General features: G+C 32.9%; 2 protein-coding genes across 3 annotated transcripts; one reads left to right on the forward strand and one right to left on the reverse strand.

The window, feature by feature from the left end:
• The first annotated feature begins 3342 nt into the window (after positions 1–3342).
• LOC101247767 (phosphoinositide phosphatase SAC8) lies at positions 3343–15423 on the forward strand. Of its 2 annotated transcripts, none has more exons than XM_069290440.1 (20): positions 3343–3702; positions 3863–3937; positions 7763–7890; positions 8048–8139; positions 8245–8302; positions 10325–10381; positions 10555–10586; positions 10731–10813; positions 10972–11078; positions 11958–12044; positions 12123–12200; positions 12753–12817; positions 13278–13376; positions 13498–13597; positions 13731–13839; positions 13926–13998; positions 14085–14178; positions 14275–14361; positions 14706–14772; positions 14901–15423. In XM_069290440.1, exons 1-20 carry the CDS (start codon positions 3549–3551, stop codon positions 15026–15028), a joined length of 1773 nt encoding a protein of 590 aa, XP_069146541.1. In that variant the 5' UTR covers positions 3343–3548; the 3' UTR covers positions 15029–15423. The 2 variants fall into 2 exon arrangements, with proteins under 2 accessions (XP_069146541.1, XP_069146542.1); XM_069290441.1 differs by having other exon boundaries at positions 14904–15423.
• Positions 15424–16189: 766 nt separating this feature from the next.
• LOC101248057 (acyl-coenzyme A oxidase 4, peroxisomal) lies at positions 16190–20940 on the reverse strand. The gene is made up of 13 exons (XM_004249024.5): positions 20793–20940; positions 20241–20345; positions 19866–19972; positions 19626–19703; positions 19412–19535; positions 19206–19279; positions 19059–19118; positions 18823–18932; positions 18291–18450; positions 17575–17651; positions 16818–16989; positions 16649–16741; positions 16190–16487 (listed from the first exon to the last, which is right to left on the reverse strand). Exons 1-13 carry the CDS (start codon positions 20818–20820, stop codon positions 16356–16358), a joined length of 1320 nt encoding a protein of 439 aa, XP_004249072.1. The 5' UTR covers positions 20821–20940; the 3' UTR covers positions 16190–16355.
• Between the last annotated feature and the right edge of the window lie 829 nt (positions 20941–21769).

Consider the following 21769-nt stretch of genomic DNA (forward strand, 5'->3'; position numbering starts at 1 on the left):
TTACTTAGACACCTGAACTAGGACTTATACCTATTGAACACCTAAATTATCAAGAAATGTGCATATTAAACACAAAACGCTGATGTGGCAAAATAAGTGTATCTCACTGCTGCTGAGCGCGTAAATGCATTTTTCTAATTTTTTAAAAAAATATTTATACCTACTTTGTTGACACTTGGCATGTATTGACTAAATATATAAAAAAAAATTAATTTAATTAAGCATAAATCTTTTAAATCATAAAAAAAAAAAAACAACCCACACTCATCTTCCTTCAACCCACCATTTTAAAAACTTCAAATTTCTCTGCCTTTTGTTATAATTCATTTTTTTTTTCATTTTCTGTAAACAAAATACTTGCTGAATTTTCAAGAAGAAGAAAAAATGGACCATTTGGAGTTAAAAAATTGACCTATATCTGTACTTTTTTATTTTCAATAACTCCAATTGAGCAACTATCACCATTCATAAACTTATTAGAATGCTATAAAATATTTGATATAATTTTAATTCTCTTTGTTGTCGATTTCAAAATAATTTATCAAGGTCGATTATATTTACAAAATTGGAATAGTCGTCGAAGGAATAACATATAATGAAGAAAATAAAAGAGGAAAATATTTGGTGGATGAATTCGGAATGAGATGGGGTTAGGCATTTTCTTTTTTGTTATGCAGAGGAATGATGATTGTGGAACAACAGAGAAGAAGAAGAGAAGAAGATGAAGAAAAAGAGCAGTAAGTTAGATGGGATGAGGGTTAGGTGGGGGTGAGGGTGGGGGGAAAGATTTTTTTTTAATCAATTTAATTTTTTATATATTATTAAAGGAAGGAAAATATTCTTTATTTTTTAAAATTAAAATAATGGGCCCATATGCCACGTGTCGTAGTTCTATTCGTAATTTTTGTCAAGCTAACGAGTGTGCATTACACGCACAATATTTGTAAAGATAGTTGTTATTTTATGTTCAATAGATAAATATTTATTAATATTAAAGTGTCTAATAGGTAAGAGTCTCAGTTGAGGTGTCTAAATAAATTATACGGACAACTTTAAGGGACTATCGATGACTTAAGCCATATATATATATATATATATATATATTCAAGGAGTCTCCCTTATTATCCTTAAACTTTTCAACTCTTTCACTGTTATCTTTTGAGTTCAATCATACGTCCATAACTTTTACGATTGACTACTAGGTAGTATTGATTTATTTCCATCTTTTATAAAGACGACAAAATTAACATATGAAAATATAATTTGTCCAATTCGTTTTGAATAAATTAGTGACTCACTCATTTATTAGCTCAACTTATATTGACTCGCACAAATTTAACTTAATCTATCCATTTGACACCTCTTTTTAATAGCAATAATAATTATACCTGATGGTTTGTGTTTTGCTAAAGATTAAAACTTCATATTAAGTTATAAAGTGACCTTTTCTTTTTGTGTACTCTAACCATTCTCTTTATTTTGGTCTGATTAGCCATGATAATCAAATAGACTTCTACTAATTAAACTGCAATTATTATTGAATATTATTAGAACCCAACACTCTGTCTCTGATATGGACACTATAACCAAAGCAATTATGCCACATCCAAGTTGGTCTGCTCTTCTGTTCTTTTCGTTTTAAAGTGTCACCTTAACAAAAATCACGTTCAATAAAAGAATAATAAATAAAATATATAATTTACTAAACATATCTTTATTTTAAAAAAAAAATTATTGATCAATATGTTACATCAAGAAATATGTTCACTTTCACTGCTAATTCACGCAAATTAATAATATTATTTTGATATTAAAATATATTTTGGTTTAATAATAATGTCTTTTGAAAATGAAAGATTATTAAGAAGATGAAGTATTAGATGTATAGTTAGAAAATATACTAATTTTAGCTTAAATCTCTATGTTGACACTTACTCTGAAATATATTTTTTATTAAGATAATATTTATTAGGGGCAAAATTTATAAAATTTGCATTTTGACATTCTTTATTTTTTATTACGCCCATTTTGATGGTTGATCTAGTTGATACAAACAGTTGTGAGTCTTATGTTACTGCTTGCCCACTAGGGATCATTACTTTATCTAAGTTGTTTTTTAAAAATATTCTTTGAATGGAATTGTTTACTTATAGAAATTAATGTTTTATGAACTCTAAAAGGGTTACTTTACCAGCTAACTAGCATATAAAATTAAGTCTCTGGATAGCTACATCGTTGATTTGACTTTTGAAAAAAATCATTATAGTAATTCATTATTATATATCTATAATAACAATTTCATATTTAAATATTATTTCAGTGTTATAGGCAAGAAAATATGCATAAAGTCTATTTTTTAAAAATGTTATGACAAGTAACAAAATTATTTAATTCTAAATCTCAAAGATATAATTCATAGTTCACAAACTGGAAATTAAAGAAAAAGATAATAATTTTTTAATAAATTCATAACTAAATGTATAAATGAAATAAAACTCTAGGCCAGTATATATATATCAAGAACATGAATTACTATATTATCTAACAATCATTACATCTCAATCAAAACAAAAAGTATTGAATAATTTCTTCTTATAATCTGTACATACAAATCTGTAAATTTATTAAGTTATGCATTAATTAACACGTCTAATTAACGCATCCAGCCTCCAAAAATTTGTATAGTTCATATAAGAAACTTATATATCAAAACCATACAAAAACTATTTATGGTAATATGATAAATTACAACCCTTCTATTTTGCTATAAACTTTTTAATATGTAAATTTCATAAATAATAATATTATTAGAAATATATTTCATCCTATTTAGAATTAGTCATGATTGTTTGTATATTTTGGAAATAATGTAAAACAACATGATTTAGGAATCCCCATGATTTCTCATCAATTTATTTGAAAAATAAAATTTGGTGAAAATTAATCTTAAATTTAACATAAATTGAATATTTTGATGTATTCACACAAACTACTAATAAAAATAAAAACTTATATCTTTTTGACTAAATATATAAACTTATATCTTTAATGCTTCAACCAAATAAAATATATATTTAATCTCCTAATTTACTAAATAAATGCATCTTCAACCATATAAATTATAAATTTAATCTCAAATATTCCATCTCATCTACCTTCCAAATAAAATAAAATAATAAATCAAATTCAAAAATAATAATCTCAAATTAAGTTAATCCTTCACATCAAAAGACATTAATTATTCAACATGAAAGAATATATACTTTTTTTTAAAAAAAAAGTCCTTACCTTATACAAGTTTGGCCAAAACTTTAAAATAAATAAAATGTACATATTAATGCCAACAAAAATATTTTTTCTTAGGGAAGTAGTAACAATTATGTCTTATTTAATTATTTCCACGTAGATTCCAGACAATCCAGCCTTGAGATCAATCACTGAACAAATCATTTATAGCGTTTTCATAGCCCTCTTTCATTTTCATTCATCTTTTTCGAAGACTCATCAATTTATGCCAAAAAGCCCTTTTCCAATTTTTTTACAAACAAATGGAAATTGAACCAAATTCAATTGACCATTTCAAGCTATATAGCCAATTGGAATTACAGGAGTTCGCCGACAAATTCGTTTTCCGATCACCGGAATCATCCACCGAAGGCTTCTCCGTTAGCCGTTACGATGGGAACATCGAGAAACTCAATGGTGAATTGCAGCTTAATTTTAGAAATTCTGTTTTTGTTTAGTTTCTGAATGTTTTAGAACTTTGCTTGTTTCCAGAATTAGATGATTTTAATTTGACCTAAAGTAAGGCATTTGAGGTGTGAATCTAAGAGTGCTCTTTCGCTCATACGTTTTTATTCAGGTGATATGAGCTTTGGAAAACCTTCCAAAGTGTCTACTATTTATGGAGTTGCTGGAACAATTAGGTTGTTGGCAGGTAATAAACTGAAAATGAATCTTTATCCTATACTTGCTTGTTAGTGAATCAATGGAATTCCAGTTATTTGAATGCTATGAGTGAGTTTTTAGTTTTTATTTGGTTTTGAGTTGAAGTTAGTTGATACTTGATAGAAATGACTTGGCTTGTAAATTGTGGATAGTGTGAATTTTTGGTGTTTTGCTTTTGTTAACAGTTTTACAGTTGCAAATATTCAATCTTTCAATTACTTCCAAATTTGGTGGAGTGTAAAATAGCTAGAGGCATGTATAGGATAAAACCTGGGATAATCAGGGATGGACACATGGTAAATCGGACTTGAATTAGTATATGCGTTCGGTATAAGAACATCCAAGGCCGGTGTAAGTCTGTCTAACTCCGGAGACACGATACCGGGTACAAGAAACTGTCAGGACCAAGATCTTTTAAACAATTCAGCCATTATGTGGGATGCCGAGATCCCCGCTGGACGTCGTGAGTTGGATATAAATACACAATCAGGAGTTCAAATGAGGGTGAGATTTAAGGAAACAATTAATCCTAGGGTTTAAGTATAAATAGTCCTCTTTACCATTGTTGTAACCATCACATACTCACTATTCTACAATTATGACAACCAAAGCTCTCTGCATTCAAGGCCAATTAGCTTGCATTTTTTTTAGGGTTCTGAAATCTCCTTCAGAGCGGCGACGCAGGACCCATATTCAGCATTTCATAATTTGTTACATTTATTCTTGATCTATTAATTTGTTTACCATTCGATAGTTGCAGTCTATTTCATTATATTTCCATTATCATGTCAATTTAATCCATGTGCCTTTGAACCACACTTACAAATTCAACTGTAACTTTTAAGGGTAAATAAGGCAGTAGATATTTTACTTTCAATCAACTACATCTCATTCCAAATGGTTAGGATCGTTATATGAACCCACTATATCTCTCTTCCTTTATCTGGACTTGATACCAAATATCTTTGCTAAGCTCACCTAGGAAGAGTTCAGTAGATACTTCAATGGAGGTGAAAATTAATGTGCTTGGGCTAATGAGATTTGCTACTTTACATATCAGTAGTTAACTATCCCTTAGAACTTCAAATAGCCCAATTTTATTTGTCCTTCTAGTGCAGTTGCAAAAATCCTCACATCGTATCGTATAACATCAACAATTAATAGCATTTCCTTTTCTAAATTAATTTTCTTTTGCTAATTCATCTATTTATATTCATCAGTGATCAGACAGATACTGATTAATACTTCCTATAAAAATAAGGTAGATGAACACAAAAGTCCTTCGCTATTTTCTGTTCGTTTAAAATTTATCCTCACAATGGAATAGTGTATTTTGATTAAACTAAGGTTAAAGTATTCATAAATGGTATAAAATATCGAACTAATAATAAGTGCTAAAGTTGGTAAAACCTCATAGTGCAAGATGAAGCCAAATCACAATTTGCAAAGGATTTAGCATTTCATGCTTATTCTACTTCAGGTTTATCTCCTGGGTTTTAGTTTCCTTTATTTTCCTCTTAAATGCGTTTTGTCTGCACTTATATGAAACTTCACCCCGTTATTATTCCTGGCTCTTTTTGGGCTTTAATTCGTTCCATTGGTCTTTTTTTGTTTGACCTATATACCGAAATCATGGTACTCTCCTTTGTAGTCAAACACTTTGTAGTCAATAGCTTATACACTTAACCATTGAACAGTTAGGTTTTTGGCAGGTACTTACTCAAATGTATGACTTTGTTACTGGGAGAGTTGAACGTTATTTTCTTTGACTTTGATTCTTTGACACAGACTTTTCGACTTACTGTTTGGCTAAGATTAGAAAGTGCTTTTAAACACTTGTTTCAAGCAAAAAATAGGTTAAAAGTCTTAAGTTAGGATTCCTAACTTATGACTTTTGCTTATTAGCCATAAGCTACAAGTGAATCCAAACAGGCTCTAAGTAGGTAAAAATCAAAGCATTCAGTCTGAAATTATGTGTTGAGCTTTGTAGTCCAAACTTTGCCATTCTTTTTGTTAGTGATTTTAGTTGCATCATCAGCGTGGATAAACCAGTGCAATTCTGATGATGAATAAGTTGTGTTAAGAAATGCATCTTTGGCTTAACTAAACCTCAAAAGTTAACTCATGTGAAGATTGTCCAAAGACCATACAAGGAGACACTCTGATACCATATTTAAAAATGGACATGAGAATTAACTCAACCCTAAAATCTACCTCATGAGATGGAGATTGTTCAAAACTATTTAAGGAGATAAACAATCGATTCCTCAACCAATTTGGGACAACTTAACAAGTTGAAAGTAGCTGATGGATGGGATGATAGTGTAAACTTGTAGATGGTTTGAATTTTTGCTTTACCAAACAGTTCTAAATGCATGTCAGCATCTAAATATCCTTAATAACTTTCATAACCCATCTTCTTCTGATTAGGGTGACAATTGGGCGGGTTGGGTCAAATTTGGGGTGGTGGTGGTGGTGGTCATAATGGGTCAAGATCCAATCCAACCCATATTTGCTTGCATCAAAACGATTTGGGTCAAAATGGGTTGGGTAGTGGGTTATAGAACGGGTCAAGACCCAACCCAACCCAATTTTTACTAAATTTTATTTGTTTTATTTGTTCTTTTACATTATTTTGGTACTTTAAAAAATTATTATTTTTATTATTGCTATATATAACATATAATTTTTTTTAAAAAAATTAAAAATATTTTGACAAGATTTCTCTCAAGTCAATTTGGGTTATATATCAACCCAATTTTAATGGGTTGACTAATAAATGGGCAGGTCAATAACTCGCCCAAACTTAAATGTGTTGGGTGGGTTTTGCCACCCCTACTTCTGATGGAGCAACCTATGAAAAATCTACACATAGTATCTCATAAGCATCACTTGTGTTTCCCTTATAAATGAAGTTTGATTTCTCTGATAAGTCTATTTGGATTCATGGCACATATAGATACAAAATGAACGTAATCTACACATAGTATCTAATAGCATCACTTGTGGTTCCTTTATATATTAAGTTTGATTTTTCGGATAAGTCTATTTGGATTCATGGCACATATAGATACAAAATGGAATTACTAGAAGTCCTTAGCTACTTTCTTTTCTGTAAAATTATCTTCTCCAAAACAGTTGCACATTGAAGTTCAAATTATTCACAAATATGGTCATAAATATATAGTTATTCTATCAAGTGTATATAGTTGGTGAAACAACTTATTGTGAAAGATCAAACCAATTCACAACTCTTAAAGGATTCCATGTTTCGTGCTTATACTAGTTCAGGTTCATCTCCTAGGCTACATTTCTCCTTTATTTTTCCCTATCATTTCATGTCTGCGTTGATATGAAGCTCTGCCCATCCACTGCTTTTTGGGCTTTAATTTCGTTGATTGGCTGTTGTTTTGCTTGACCTATATATCTGAGACTTTAGTACTTCCCGTTTGCTGTCAAACCATTTATCATATGTTTGGTTAAGCATGCACAAGAGTTTACAACAATGTGAGGAATTGACATTTGTAAATCTTTCATCAAATCCATATTTATAACTGCATTCATAAAAACAAGGTTGTTAATCTAGCTGTTTAGGTCTTCCTTAAATGTAAATCTTTTATCAAATCCATAATTATAACTGCATTCATAAAAGCAAGGTTGTTAATCTAGCTGTTTAGGTCTTCCTTAAATGTCAACTTAATTAGACTTACGTTTTCAATTGTGGGAATGATTAGGAATAGAAAAAGGATATTATCATTATTTAACTCAATTGCTGTCAAGATTTATTACATTCTGTTGATTTCTTCTTTTGTAGGATCGCATATATTATTAATAACATCGCGGAAAGAAGTGGGGAACTATCTTGGTTTTCCTATTTTCCGTGTGATGTCCATGAAGTTTCTTTCCTGCAACGAGGCATCAAGGCATCTTACACGTCAAGAAGTATGGTTCTCGTATCATCATAGCCAAACTTAATATACTTCCATTTGAATAACGTTTTTCTTTTACACTTTTCCCTTTTCTCTTTTACTTTTCTTGAGCTGGAACAAAAGAGATGAAGCTCTTTGCCCTTTTCTCTTTTATTTTCTTGTGCTGGCAGAAAAGAGATGAAGTTTACTTCATGAATTTGTTGACAATAGTGGAATCAACTCCAGGCTTGTATTATTCCTATGAAACAGATATAACAGTGAAGTAAGTTCAAGCTGTGCTATTACACCTATTTTTTGTTCAGTCATTTTCTTGACTTTGCACATTTGCCAATTCTTTTAGTTTCAAGAAATCTAATATGTTTATCAGCTTGCAGAGAAGATGCAATTTGGCGAAAGGGTGGATGAGTAAACCAGTTTGGAAACAGGTCTGTCTACTAACTATTTTTGAACTATTTCATAACATTATGTTTGTAGGATTTTATATACTATTGCTTCCAACTGGCATGTGAAGACATATTCTGGTGACTGCAAGTTTTCTGGACCTACTTATGAAGGGTTCACACTGATAGGATAACTTGCTTAGTGCATTAAATTGAGTATCAAACCCACGGAAGATAGAAAGGAGAAAGAAGGAAAGTAGACCTCAGTGACCTATTCGTCAACTGACACCGCTTGCATGTACACCTCACCTGATATCTTTCACTGTATCAGAAACATTGAATGAAGCACTTGGGAATCCTTTTTCCCTTCATTTGTGTGTGTATACAAAACATTAAATTTAAGTTAAGTTGGAGGTTGTTTTAAGAAAAAGGCTACTATGATTCACTGTAGCTTTCTTATCTAATCTCCATTGGTTTCGGTTGATATTTAGAGGTTGCTAAAGGTTACTGTTATCACTCCCTAGTCCCCCAGTGGTTAACAGTAGTAGTAGTAGTTACTTGCTGTAGTTATTTCTTTCTAGTTGTTACTTGCAGTTTTCATTCTAGCACTAATTATTCCTCTGTAGTAGTTTGCAGTTTTTTATTCTACTAATGTTAGGAAGTCATATCCTAGTTTCTAGAGGTAGCTATTTTATAAGTGTTGTATTTAAACTATCTTTGTCTCATGAAATTTAAGCTGAACTTATAAGTTTTTGAGAACATCAAACTCAAGAGATTGCAGGTTCTCTCTTAACGAACTAACAGCGAGGTCCAACAAGAAAAATCTTTACAGATTCCTTATTTTACTCTGCATACACTCTGATTTTGTCCTGCAATGTCCCCTGTTATGGATCTAGTTATGGGATGTTGCAGGGTAAAATCAAAGCTTATATAAAGTGAATTAGGAATATGGAAAGAGGTTTTCTTTTTTCGACCTATGGTGCTTGTTAAGAGAGAACATGCAATCTCTTCAGTTTGAAGTACTCAAAAACTTTATAATTTTCTGCTTAGATTTCTGAGACAAACTTATAAGATAACTATCCCTAGAAACTAGGACATGAATTCCTAACATTACTGGACACTGCAAACTACTACAGAGAAATAACTACTACTAGAATTAAAACTGCAAATAACTACTAGTAAGAAATGACAACAACAAGTAGCTACTGCTGCTACTGTTAACCACTGGGAGACGAAGGAGTGATAACAGTTAAGGCTCAGTGAGTTCTATGGGAGAATAAATATTGCAATCAGGCTATCGTATCTGCCTTTTCGTCACCGTTGGTTAGCACATGTTGATTGAAGTCAGTGATTGAGAACTGCTTAAGATATACTTGATGTTAATGTCATCGCCAATTTATTTTCATCCTGTTATATCTCTTACTCTTATGAGCCTCTTAAATTTCTGGATGTGATAGCTCTAAGAGTTTTAGGCTGTGCCATAAACAATTACTCGTAAGCAAAGAGATTCACTTTTAATTTCTGTTGGAGTAAAATCTGTTGAGTTCCACCTTATCAGATCAAGTTGTCTTCCGTGATTGAGAGGATAGTCAAAATCTTTTGGCCAAAAATACTCAATCCTCTGACCAAGCCTGGTCTCATGAAGACGTGTTACTTATTGTGGTCACATTACCAACTGAAGACGTCTTTTTGCATATGATCTGACATGATGCTAGCCTACAGCTATGCCAAAAGCTGAATTGGGTTCGCATTATTTGACCACTCTACCGCATTTAGTTGCCATATCATGCTGGATTAGTTTCACCTCTCAAATTAATGTAGATGTGGGAGTGGGACAAAATGTTGAAGTATCATATAACTACTCTGCCTGGTGTTTTGCTTCACTACAAACCTTTCCTGATCGATGATATATACCAGATAGGTTTATTACATTTTTTTGGCATCACCACGTCAACAACTATGTTCCTATCACCTTTATGCACCGACATCATACTGTTTTTCGTTTGTGTATCGTATTTGCGTAAAGTTGTTTCTTCTTGAATATCTTGGTTTTTGGCTTAATTTCAGGCTGATCCACGGTTTGTTTGGAATAAAAATCTGTTAGAGGAACTGATTGAAAATAAGGTTTGTTGAAGATCTTCTTAGTATATAGTTATATTTCTTCTGAACAATAAGTTCCTTTTCATGTTACAAATTAAATATTTCTGTTGATTGTCAATGAGATTTCTAAAGATCAGGTGTATTTGACCCTGGTATGTAGCTTGTCTAATATGTCTTTCATTTTTCTGTTGGTGCAGCTTGATGGATTCATCGTTCCTCTGTTGCAAGGAAATATCCTGAAGTTCTTTCCCTACTCCCAGTCTCCATCTCTTCCCTCTGCCCTTTCCTCCCTCCCTAAGGATATGCAATTCATAAATGCCAAACACATGTGCTTTTCTAGGAAGTAGAAATACTTTTTCCTTGACCAGGACCTAAGCTTCCAGATTGGACATCTTAAACTCAAAGATTCACCAGCTACCATCGCATTGATTTCAAGGAGATGCACAAGACGCTTGGGTACATAATCTGTTAACCCCCAAAGCATGTGACATTGATTTTACCTCCAGCACAAATTTGTTTTCTAAGTTAATATTATTGCATTAAGCATGTGACATTGATTTCTGAAATCAGACTCAAATTTATTTTCTAAGTTAATATTATTTTGTTTAAAATAGGAACACGAATGTGGAGAAGAGGGGCTAATCTAGAAGGAGATGTTGCTAATTTTATTGAAACTGAGCAGCTGCTGGAGTTTGAAGGTTTCAGGTCTTCTTTTTTGCAAGTAAGTTTTTAGAAGCATGATTTTTCAGTTAAATTGCATCTATGGCTTTCACACATTTAATTTGGCAAATGAGGATTTCTTGATTTTCTTCCATGTTCAAATGAGTATTATAGCTGCTTATTGGTGGTTCAGCAGTGTGACTAAAGTAACTAGTGTTTTCTTTTGTGTAACTGTCCCCCCCCCCCCCCCCCCTCTCTCTCTCTCTCTCTCTCTAGCCAGTTCTCTTATATATTTGTCCCCCCCCCTCTCTCTCTCTCTCTCTCTAGCCAGTTCTCTTATATATTTGTCCCCCCCTCTCTCTCTCTTTGTCTCTTTAGCCAGTTCTGTCTCTTATGTATCTGCCCTCTCTCTCTCTCTAGCCAGTTCTGTCTCTTATATCTGCTCTCTCTCTCTCTTCTATATCCCCCCCCCCTCTCTCTCTCTCTCTTTAACCAGTTCTGTCTCTTATATATCTGCTCTCTTTCTCTCTCTCTCTTTAGCCCGTTCTCTCTCTTCTATATCTGCCCTCTCTCTCTCTTCTATGTCTGCCCTCTCTGTGTCTCTGTCTCTGTCTCTCTTTAGCCAGTTCTGTCTCTTATATATCACTCTCTTTCTCTCTTTCTTATAATATATTTATATACATATATATATATATATATATATATATATGTATATGTATGTATGTATATGTATATGTATGTATATATCTTAAATGCATGAAAGAACATTAGTCATGTTTATTCTCATCTGATAATATTCATGTACTCTTCAAGTTTCCTCTTTCCATTGTTGAAGATATTGTGTATGTTTGAGAAGTCACTTTGCGCTAACAAAGAACAGAGGCAACTTTGACAATTTCAATGTTCTAAGCATTGAGAAATCATCTCTTCTGCATTTCAGATTCGAGGTTCAATTCCACTCTTGTGGGAGCAAATTGTTGATTTGAGCTATAAACCACGGCTTAATATTATCGATCACGAGGAAACAGTATGTACTTATTCTAATTATTTTTTTATTTAAAATTTTTACTGTATGTATTATGAGAAATTGCCTTCCGTTGTTCAGCCAAAAGTTGTGGAGCGCCATTTTCATGATCTCTTGCAAAGATATGGGCATGTCGTTGCAGTTGACCTGACAAACAAGGTATATAGCTTTCTGCTGATACTTGGTTCTTTGAGTTGATTTGATGTTTATAATGTGGACGTTCATTTTACAGTATCAACATCGGAGAATGTTTTAAAGTATACGTGTCTCCGTGCTCAACAATACATGTATCCATGTTTATTGACCTTTTTGAATATATTAGGAAAATAAAGATTTTGTTTTTTTGTTTTTTCTCTTCTCTAATCCAATTACTATAATCTTAAGCATTATGTTACGGTCCAAAATATCTCAAAATCATTATGAATGATGAAATTTGTGTCAAAACAGTAGCTATTATTTCATTTCTTAGTCGTCAAAGTGGTCATATTTCATAGTAATCTGTTTCTTATGGGACCACTTATCAATTCTAATTTTCTGCTACAGGAGCTAGTTCTGATAATAACTATTTCACATTGCGGTCATATTTCATAGTAATTTGTTTCGTATGAAACCACTTGTCAATTTTAGTTACTGCTAGAGGAGCTAGTTCTGATAATAACTTCTTCACATTTACAAATGTGTTGACTATTTTAATTATATCTCCTTTTGCAGCAAGGTGATGAGGGTCTATTAAGTGCAGCTTATGCAACAGAAATCCAAAAGCTGTCAAGTGTGAGGTGACAGCCTCTCTTAAACCTTTCTCTATCTGAGGCTGTAGAATCATTTCCATGTCATGGTTCAATAGTGACTGCAGTTAGAAGGTAGAGAGAGAACTTGAGAATTTAATAGTTGCCTGACGCTTAATTCTATGATAGTTGCCATCACATGCCCAAAGTTAGAAGATTGAGAGAGGTGGTAACTAAAGAGTTGGCCAGTAACTTCTGATATGGCAGTCATCATCTAAGTCAGTAGACATCTGGTTGATTTCCCATCGTTCATTCTAATTGAACTATAGGATTGGAATAGTATGAATAGTTTCTATAGTTAGCGATAATGTTTGTTGTGTTATATAGTTATTTAATCTTTTTTCCAATCAATAATTCAGCAATTTTGTGCCTACTGCACTGCATTGAAAAACTGAGGTGTTGCCTACTCAAATTCATGACTGATTTCTTGATTCTGTGTGCATTGTCTTAGATATGTGTCGTTTGACTTTCATCACTGTTGTGGAGGCTCAAACTTTGACAACATACAACTTCTATATGATCAGATTGCAGAGGATTTTGAAAAAAATGGGTAAGAATTAAACTAGACCAACAGTGTAATTGCTTGCCAGGAAAAGACACTTCCATTTGAGAATGTTTAATATCCATAATACTGTTTTTTCTTGCTAAAATTCACTAATCCAGCTGAGCAGATACTTTCTCATAGACACAGACGAGAAGATTATATTAGAGCAGAGAGGAGTTATTAGATCCAACTGCATTGACTGCCTAGATCGAACAAATGTTACTCAGGTTGGAGGAAGCACATCTATTCTTTAATCCATGAACGAGTCCTTGAAATCCTTCAAACGCACATAATATTGTTTATTTTATATGATGATTTCCCTTGTACTTTCCCTTTATAAACTGCTGTTATCTTGTGCAGAGCTACCTGGCTCGGAAATCTTTGGATTCTCAACTCCAAAGACTTGGTGCACTTTCTTCAAATGAGTGCATTTCTATGTTCACTGAAGATTTTGAAATCTTTAAGACTAGTATGGACTCAGTAACATTCGTGTTCAATAAATTCATACTTGTAATCTTTGTCTATTTAGACTTCATACTCCTAATAATATTGCAGTGTGGGTGGAGCAAGGTGATGAAATAAGCCTGGAATATTCTGGAACACATGCTCTAAAACGGGACCTTGTCAGGTAATGGACGAATTATTTTGGGTTTAAAAAAATCAACGCAAAAGCATCAGTTTTCTACTTTAAATTTACTTTGAAAAATGTACCAGATATGGAAAACAGACTATGACAGGACTTATACAAGACGGGATGAGTGCCATTTCAAGATACTTCTTGAACAATTTTCAGGATGGAATTCGCCAGGTATGCTGCTGATATTATCTTACTATGAAATGATCTTTTCTTTTTTTTCTCTTTGCATTGCTAGTGAATCTCCATATACTTTCCATGCACTTGCAGGATGCGACGGACCTTATAAGTGGTCGCTACAGTGTTAACAGGGACAGCCCCTCTCCGTTCCAGAATAATGGATTCGACTCACTCAGTGTAAGCAATGACGGTCTTTAAATAAATAACCTATATTATAGACGGGCTTCCCCATCCCATAGAATCATGAATCTTACCAATCTGTTTTTACGAAGTTAAATCTCTATGACAGTATTGCTTCTTTTACACAGTAGTGTTGGTGTGTGGTACAAATTTGTTAAAACAATTGACCAGAAAATGAGTATCAATGACCATATTATAATGAAAAAGCGTAAACCCATACCAAGTGGTTACTTGTCTAAATAACTACTAAATTGTTGCAGTAATTTAGCCTGGTCATATTACCTATCCTTTTGTAACACATTGTTGGACTGATTATTGAACATGTGAACAAATCATTGCAGTATCTACCAGTAGCATCAGCACTTTTAATTGGTGGATTGACCGTGACCACCATCACGATTCACCAAGGTATCATTTTCTACTTCCATTTTTTAATAGAACTGAATAAGATTGTCAGTATCCCGAGTATTTGCAGAAGTCTTATGTTATAGTTTCATTTCTCAAGATTCTAATTTAGCATCATCTACTTTCGGTAGCAGGACGAAATACAAATACCATTTTGTCCTCTGCACTGTGCGCTGGTGTAACTGCTGGAATTATGGCATTAGTCAAATCAAATGGAAGGCAAATCTGCTCAAGACCTCGATTGTGTGGACTGCTGTAAGTCTGAGCACCATATCATAGTAGATATCCAGAACCGTGAGACATTTTTTCTTCGTGAACCTGACTGCTATTGAACCCCTGAATTAAGCCAATCCATCAAAGAATTCGGGAACTGGGAGGACTTCTGGGACCAAGGAAGGAGCAGCAGGCATTGTTGTGTTATAACCAAATATCAGAAAACCTTATAGTAAAGGAAACATGACTGATAATATATATTTTACTTTGATTTACCCCAACTTGTTTGGGACTGAGGTAAAAATTGACTTAAATAAGGCTATATTTAAGTTCATATCCCAATAATGTTTACATCCTGATTGAGGAATTGATGATTGTAGATTTTCATCTAGTCAAAAGTATGAATATCCAGACATGGAATACAACTAGCAGTTATGTCAAGTGTCCTCTTTCCCCCGATATTATTACCTTTTTTTTTTCTAAAAAAAAACATATGCTGCATCACGGAAATAAATATTTCTATTTTTCCGAATCTTTTGAGAAGAAAATGTTGCATTGTGAAAATAAAATTTCACAGGGGCCTGTTATAAAATAAGCGTAATCAAGTTAAATTGTTACACGTAAAAATATATCATTCTTTATGGTACTGATTTTAAAAAAATTATCATATAAAGACGGAGGAAATAGTATTAAGAGTGTAAAAAGGTCGAAAATCAATTCTATATTACTTAATTTTTTAGAAAATGCACAAGTACCTTCTCAACCTATGCTCGAAATCTCAAAGACACGTTATACTATACTAAGGTTATATTATCCACTGAACTTATTTTATAAATAATTTACCATCTCTTTTTTACTATAAGTGTGTGTCTGAATGTCGAACATAGATTGAGAAAATACTTGTGAATTATTCCTTAATTTTCTATATCCTGCACTGCAATTTAGCCTGAATACTTAACATCAAAATTTAAGATCCATATCCATCCATACCTATAATCATCAAAACTTTTAACAGATTGTTTTAATGATTGTTATATATTATTTGGAAATCTCTTATTATTTGTATCTAAATAATGTAATATGAATGCAAGCTAATTGGTGTGAGTTTTTAAAAATCTCGAATAAGAAAATTCATATAAATCAGAAAGATAACTGCAGATACTGGCTTGCATAGCCAAATCAATACGCAATAATGAACATGTTCACATATAACAATGTTAACTTTATTCTCAGACTTATTTATGATAATGATCCTGGAAATTAGAAGAGATTAAACATCCTCAAGTTTGTTCAATTTTTTTTGCACAAGTATTCTAATGTGCACTGAATTCAGCAGAACAATTTCCAGAGAATAGGAAGATGGTTGAAGCATTTTACAGACGACTCTGTGGCCTCAATGGTGCTGGCTTGAAGCTAGGAAGACCTGTAATTTCTCTACCTGTTACTAGAGTGTTGATATCATAGGTACCCTCGAACGTATAGATGGGCTCCAAGTCACAGAATGCCTACAGACATAAACAGATATGGAGAAACAATATCACAATAAGTAAGGTTCAGCAGAGATGAGATCTACACAACCATACAAGTAAAAAAAATGAATATAAGGTATCCTGTGTTTGCATCTATTTGGGGAGGAAAGTAAGCATAGCGAGGTTCATTCACAAACCTTTGCCACTAAGAAGTCGGTCAAGATACCGTTACCACCAAGTAATTCCCGTCCAAGAGAAACGGTCTCTCTAGCCCTCAAGGTATTCCATGACTAGAACAAACGATATGCCAATCAGTGCAAAAGATCAATCCATAACCACTTAAAAATCTGCAGAATAAGGTTTTACCTTCCCCAAGCTAGCCTGACCGGGAGTCATTTTACCACTCTCATACAACTTGCAAAGACGCCATCCAACAAGAAGCATAGCCTGAATGTTGCTCAACATCTGAACAAGCTTCTGTTGATTTAACTGGAAAGCAGCCAATGGAGCTCCGAACTGTTTCCTCTCTTTTAAATACCTTAAAGTTAGAAAATGATTTAGCCCATAGAAATGTTGAAGTAGGTAACCATAACACTATATAAAAGAATTGGACAAAAGACTGAAGGGTACAACAGAATGCTAACAGCAGTTCTTCTAACCTGCTTCAGGGTAAAGATATTCTAAAATAGAAGCTACTAACTTCTAGGACCCCTTTGTATTTAATTGAGAGAATCAATGAACTAGATTTCTTATAAATTGACTGTTCTAGTTGACAAAAAAAAGAGACGCATGGTTCACTAAGCTCCTGCTAAGGGCCAACCACAAAGGTCTAGTTTATGCAGCCTTACCCTGCATTTCTGTGAAGTAAATAAATTTCATGACAGATTATATGTTGACGAATGAAAAATAAAAGATGCAACAACTATTCTTCAAGTCCTAACCTAGTTCTTTTCCTCAAATCCTTATCAAAACGACATCATAGACAATAGCAACATCAAAAATGAACTTTCCCTATTTACCCAGCAGGAGTTAATTTGAAGTCATTTAAACCAAAGTGCATGCAGTATACTAATTAAATATCGTTGGGGCAAAATAAAACAAGTTATCTAATTTAAACTACTACCTGTGACACATATCATATACACCCATTGCAATGCCTATAGGCAGCCATGCAACCATGACACGTGATACAGCAAGCACCTATTCAAGGAACAAAGTTTAGACTGTCAAGACAATTTCAGCTACTTCAGTAATTGACGTAGCAAATTATTGACAATAACGTAAAAAGGAAAGAATTTTAAATGAAAGAACTTCAAGAAAGTTGAATGGCAAAGAGCATGCTTGGATTATTGGGAATACAGATAGGAAATTTTTATAATGAGAACAATGGCTTTATTGATTAATATGACAATTGAACTGCAAGAAAAAATGCATTAGTAAACTAAAGATAGTGATCAGATGAATGTAAAAATAAATCCATTTTTCCTCCTTTTTTGTGGATAGCTATGTATTTTTCCAATATGAATCTTCTTTTTTCTTGTTTAGGAGGTTGGTACATTTGGTGGAGGATGGGTATTTTCAAGAATATAAGTAACTTTATTGGCATCACTACAAATACACATTAATTCATTCTCTTAAGGTTTAAGATCTAAATTCACATGGTAAGTATTTGATTCTTGTTCCCTTGTCGGACCAACCATTAGTGACAAACCTTTTAGTATATAAAACTAACAATAACTTCAGGATGGTGCTGCTGCTCAAGCTTTATTCGTAAAAGAAGCATATGCGGCTATGCACACATTTTGCATCATCAACCTCAATTAAGCATCACAGACATACCTTACTTGTATCGTTGAAAGAATTGACACCTGGTAGTCTATCCTCATCAGGAACAAACACTTTCTTAAAGAGGATATCTCCATTCTGAACCATCCGCAACCCAATTTTGTTTTCTATTTTAGTACATTGCAAGCCTGGAGCATCCTTCTGTACAATGAAACTGAGACAAACACAATAACCGATTTTGAGACAAAAATTAGAAGTTCAGGGCAGAGGGACATACAGAATGTATATTCCAGTTAGAGGGGGGTACGAGCAAAGTGACCTCCTACAAAACTCAGTATTATACTTATACTTCTAGAGTCCATACTGGGTATAGGAACAAGTAACAATCAAATTGTTCTACAAGAAGGTTAAGAGAAATATAAATAACAGCATTTGTCCTAAACCAAACCCAAGTCTCAAGATGGTGAAAGCTAGTAAACACTGAATTTTTTTATCACAGGACACTTTCAGAATGGTTTCAAGTCATGCTTGCAATAAGTGAAAGATGTGGTGGACTTGATTATCTAGAAAGCATACTGTTACTTACCCATTTATTTGGTTTGTGGCTGCGTTTCTGGCAAATATAACCAACACATCTGCAAAAGTGCTGTTTCCTATCCACCGTTTTTGCCCTTCAAGGATCCAACCTCCTTCAACCTAAACATTACAGACCGCAAAAGAACGGGAAGGGGCACATATTAAGCAGCCTCTTACCCTAAAAGAACAAAATAATGATGAACAGTATATAGATTAATAACCAGGATTATATTTTAGATTCTAGACCTTTGTGGCAGTGGTCCTCAAAGCACTTGCATCGCTTCCATAGTCTGGCTCAGTTAGACCCTAACTCCCAAAAGATTAAGATTATAACTACTTATCTATAGAAGAACAGATGCTAATGCAAAATCAACAGCTAACCAAGCATCTTACCCAACAAGATATACTGCTAAGATCAGCCAGAGATGGTAAGTATTTTTGCCTTTGCATTTCTGATCCCAATAGTCCTATTGTTGAAAGAAAATCGATGTATAAGAAGTTGTCTATCGTTATTTAAGACGATTACAACTGAACTTCCCAAAGCTCCAAATAAATAAAGATGGTGCAGACAGAAACTTCGGATAATAAAACTAATTTACCAATAGTGAGCATTGCCAAAGATGAATGCACCAAAATGAATGTACAGCAGCTTGCATCTACTCTGGCAATTTCTGCTAGAGCAATGGCACTTCCAGTTACTGATAAACCTGGACAACCATACCCCTGAACCAGAAAGTAAATACATGCGTTACAGAAATTGAGAAGGACTCATTAACAGTAAATCTGCCAATTCCTACTGCTATATAAAAACACCTTTATAGTGCCACCAGATATGTTCAAAGCACCAAGTTTCGGAATAACTTCAAACGGAAACTCTGCTTTTTCCCAGTACTGCACAATCAAATCAAGATAAGGGTCAGATGCTCAACCTTTTACTTAGAAATTTGAGTCAGTTGGGAGAACAATGAGTATATCTTTGTTTTTTATTAACTATATTTGCAACTAAATAGTTAACACATACAGGAAATACAGAAAACTACGGAATACAGATACCTTTGTCATTATAGGAGCAATTTCTTTTTCCATGCACTCTCTCACTTTCAGTCTGACGGCTTTCTCTTCAGAAGTCAAGAGATCATCAAGCTGATAATAGTCCGAAGCTGTAAAATTTACATCCCAGTTAGTGAAACCCCTAGCGTTGTGACCACAAAAATGATCTTTTCAAATGTTACCAAGAGCTGATCAGCTCGAATATCAAACTGCCCCTTAACAAAGATAACTCAGTCCTTAAAGGAAGCGATCAACACAAACATTATCATCCAACAAAGCAGTCTCATCTAACAATATTCAAAAGTGTACCAAGCTTCTTTCTTCAAATAACAAACAGTATAAATACACAAAAATAAGTAGAGTAAGAATCAATCTTACTGCAATTAGGAAAGACGGACGCTGGTGTTGCTTGAGGAAATGCAACAGAAACATCCAAAGCTGGTAGATCAAAATAGGAACTTTTCGCCTCTTTATACATTTCTTCTGCATCATATAAAAAAACACAAGTCCTTAATCAAATGAATCACACAGAGAATCTGAAGCAGCAAGTAACTAAAACATGCTCAAATTAAATAGCAAAATACAAACAAAATTACTTGATCAACATCACAAGTATTAATTTAGGTTCAAATTTGACAGCTAATTACAAATATATAAGCTTTTTCCACCATTCATAGATTCTAAAGTGTAAAGCAAAAAAATCAAATAGTATCTTTTTGCCCTGCAACTTCATACTTGTACAAACGAAAAAAACCCCATTTCCAAAATCACATTTTTTTTCTCCGTTATATTTCCTTACCAAGTTCTGAAAAATAAATAATCAAACAATTCCGGTTACCAAATCCCAATTATTCAGTATTATCTTTGAAGCAAAAAATAAAAAAAAAACGTTAAAATGAAGCGATTAATTTTTCTGAATAGAAAACGGACCTTGAGTTTTAGTTGGTGGAACTTTCATGGATAAAAAAAAAAAAAGAATTCTGTGGACTCTTCAACTGAGAGAAAATTCAGAATGATGAAGATGAAAAAAGAAAATAAAATGAAGGATATAAAGTTGGCACGGAAATCAAGGTTTGTATTAAGAATATTGATTAATATTTGGTTTGATCATCCACGTCACACTATCAATATTAAAATATACTAGTCTAAACAGATCCCTAAATTTGTTGATTTTTTCTCTTAGATACGTGTCATTTTCCTATTGAATCATCCATAATTTGTTCCTTTAAACAAAATCATTATTTGATGTGGAATCATATTTGTGGATATTAATAGTGAATACATATGTTGTTCCAGAACTCATTAGTCCAATTGATAGTGAAAATGTTCGAGAATAATTGCATTTTACTTAAGTCATTTGAACACATTAGAAAACAAAACACGGTTTGTCTTCATTCCTTTAATCAAAATCATTACAATTCGAATACAATTGAAGACATTTACAATAGAAAAATCGATCAAAATTAACCAATAGTGTTTTAAAAGAACAAATTATGGTTGGTTCAATGATTCAATAGGAAAATAAAGTAATTGACGTACCTGAGGGGAAAAAATCCAATAAATTTAATTTTTTTTTTAAATATTTGGCCAAAATACTATTTTGAAATATAAAAAGTTTTACTATTATAAATTAGAGTAATAAGTAACTAAATAATTTAAAATATTTAATGACATAAAAAGTTGAATTAAATCTCAAAATTTTATGAAAGTAAAACAAATTGAAAGAGACGTACATATATCATCTAAAAAAATTCATAAAATAAGTACAAATTATAAATGCTAAGTAGGAATTGTAGGGTAGCTTTTTTTTATTAAAAGAAATTAAAAATTGGTGTGTGATGCCTGTATGGAAGATAATATTGCAACGTAGAAGCACCTTGGAAAGCTAAATAAGGCAATAATAATTA

This window comes from Solanum lycopersicum, chromosome 10, assembly GCF_036512215.1.
Source record: "Solanum lycopersicum chromosome 10, SLM_r2.1".
NCBI classification, from domain to species: domain Eukaryota; kingdom Viridiplantae; phylum Streptophyta; class Magnoliopsida; order Solanales; family Solanaceae; genus Solanum; species Solanum lycopersicum.

Coding starts and splice junctions, on each gene's coding strand:
- LOC101247767 (XM_069290440.1), top strand. CDS start 3,549: ATGGAAATTGAACCAAATTCAATTGACCATTTCAAGCTATATAGCCAA. Junction 13,840..13,925: donor TTTTGAAATCTTTAAGACTA/GTATGGACTCAG, acceptor ATAATATTGCAG/TGTGGGTGGAGCAAGGTGAT. Junction 14,773..14,900: donor CACCATCACGATTCACCAAG/GTATCATTTTCT, acceptor TACTTTCGGTAG/CAGGACGAAATACAAATACC.
- LOC101248057 (XM_004249024.5), bottom strand. CDS start 20,820: ATGAAAGTTCCACCAACTAAAACTCAAG. Junction 19,704..19,865: donor TTGCTCCTATAATGACAAAG/GTATCTGTATTC, acceptor TTGATTGTGCAG/TACTGGGAAAAAGCAGAGTT. Junction 17,652..18,290: donor CTTTCAACGATACAAGTAAG/GTATGTCTGTGA, acceptor TTCCTTGAATAG/GTGCTTGCTGTATCACGTGT.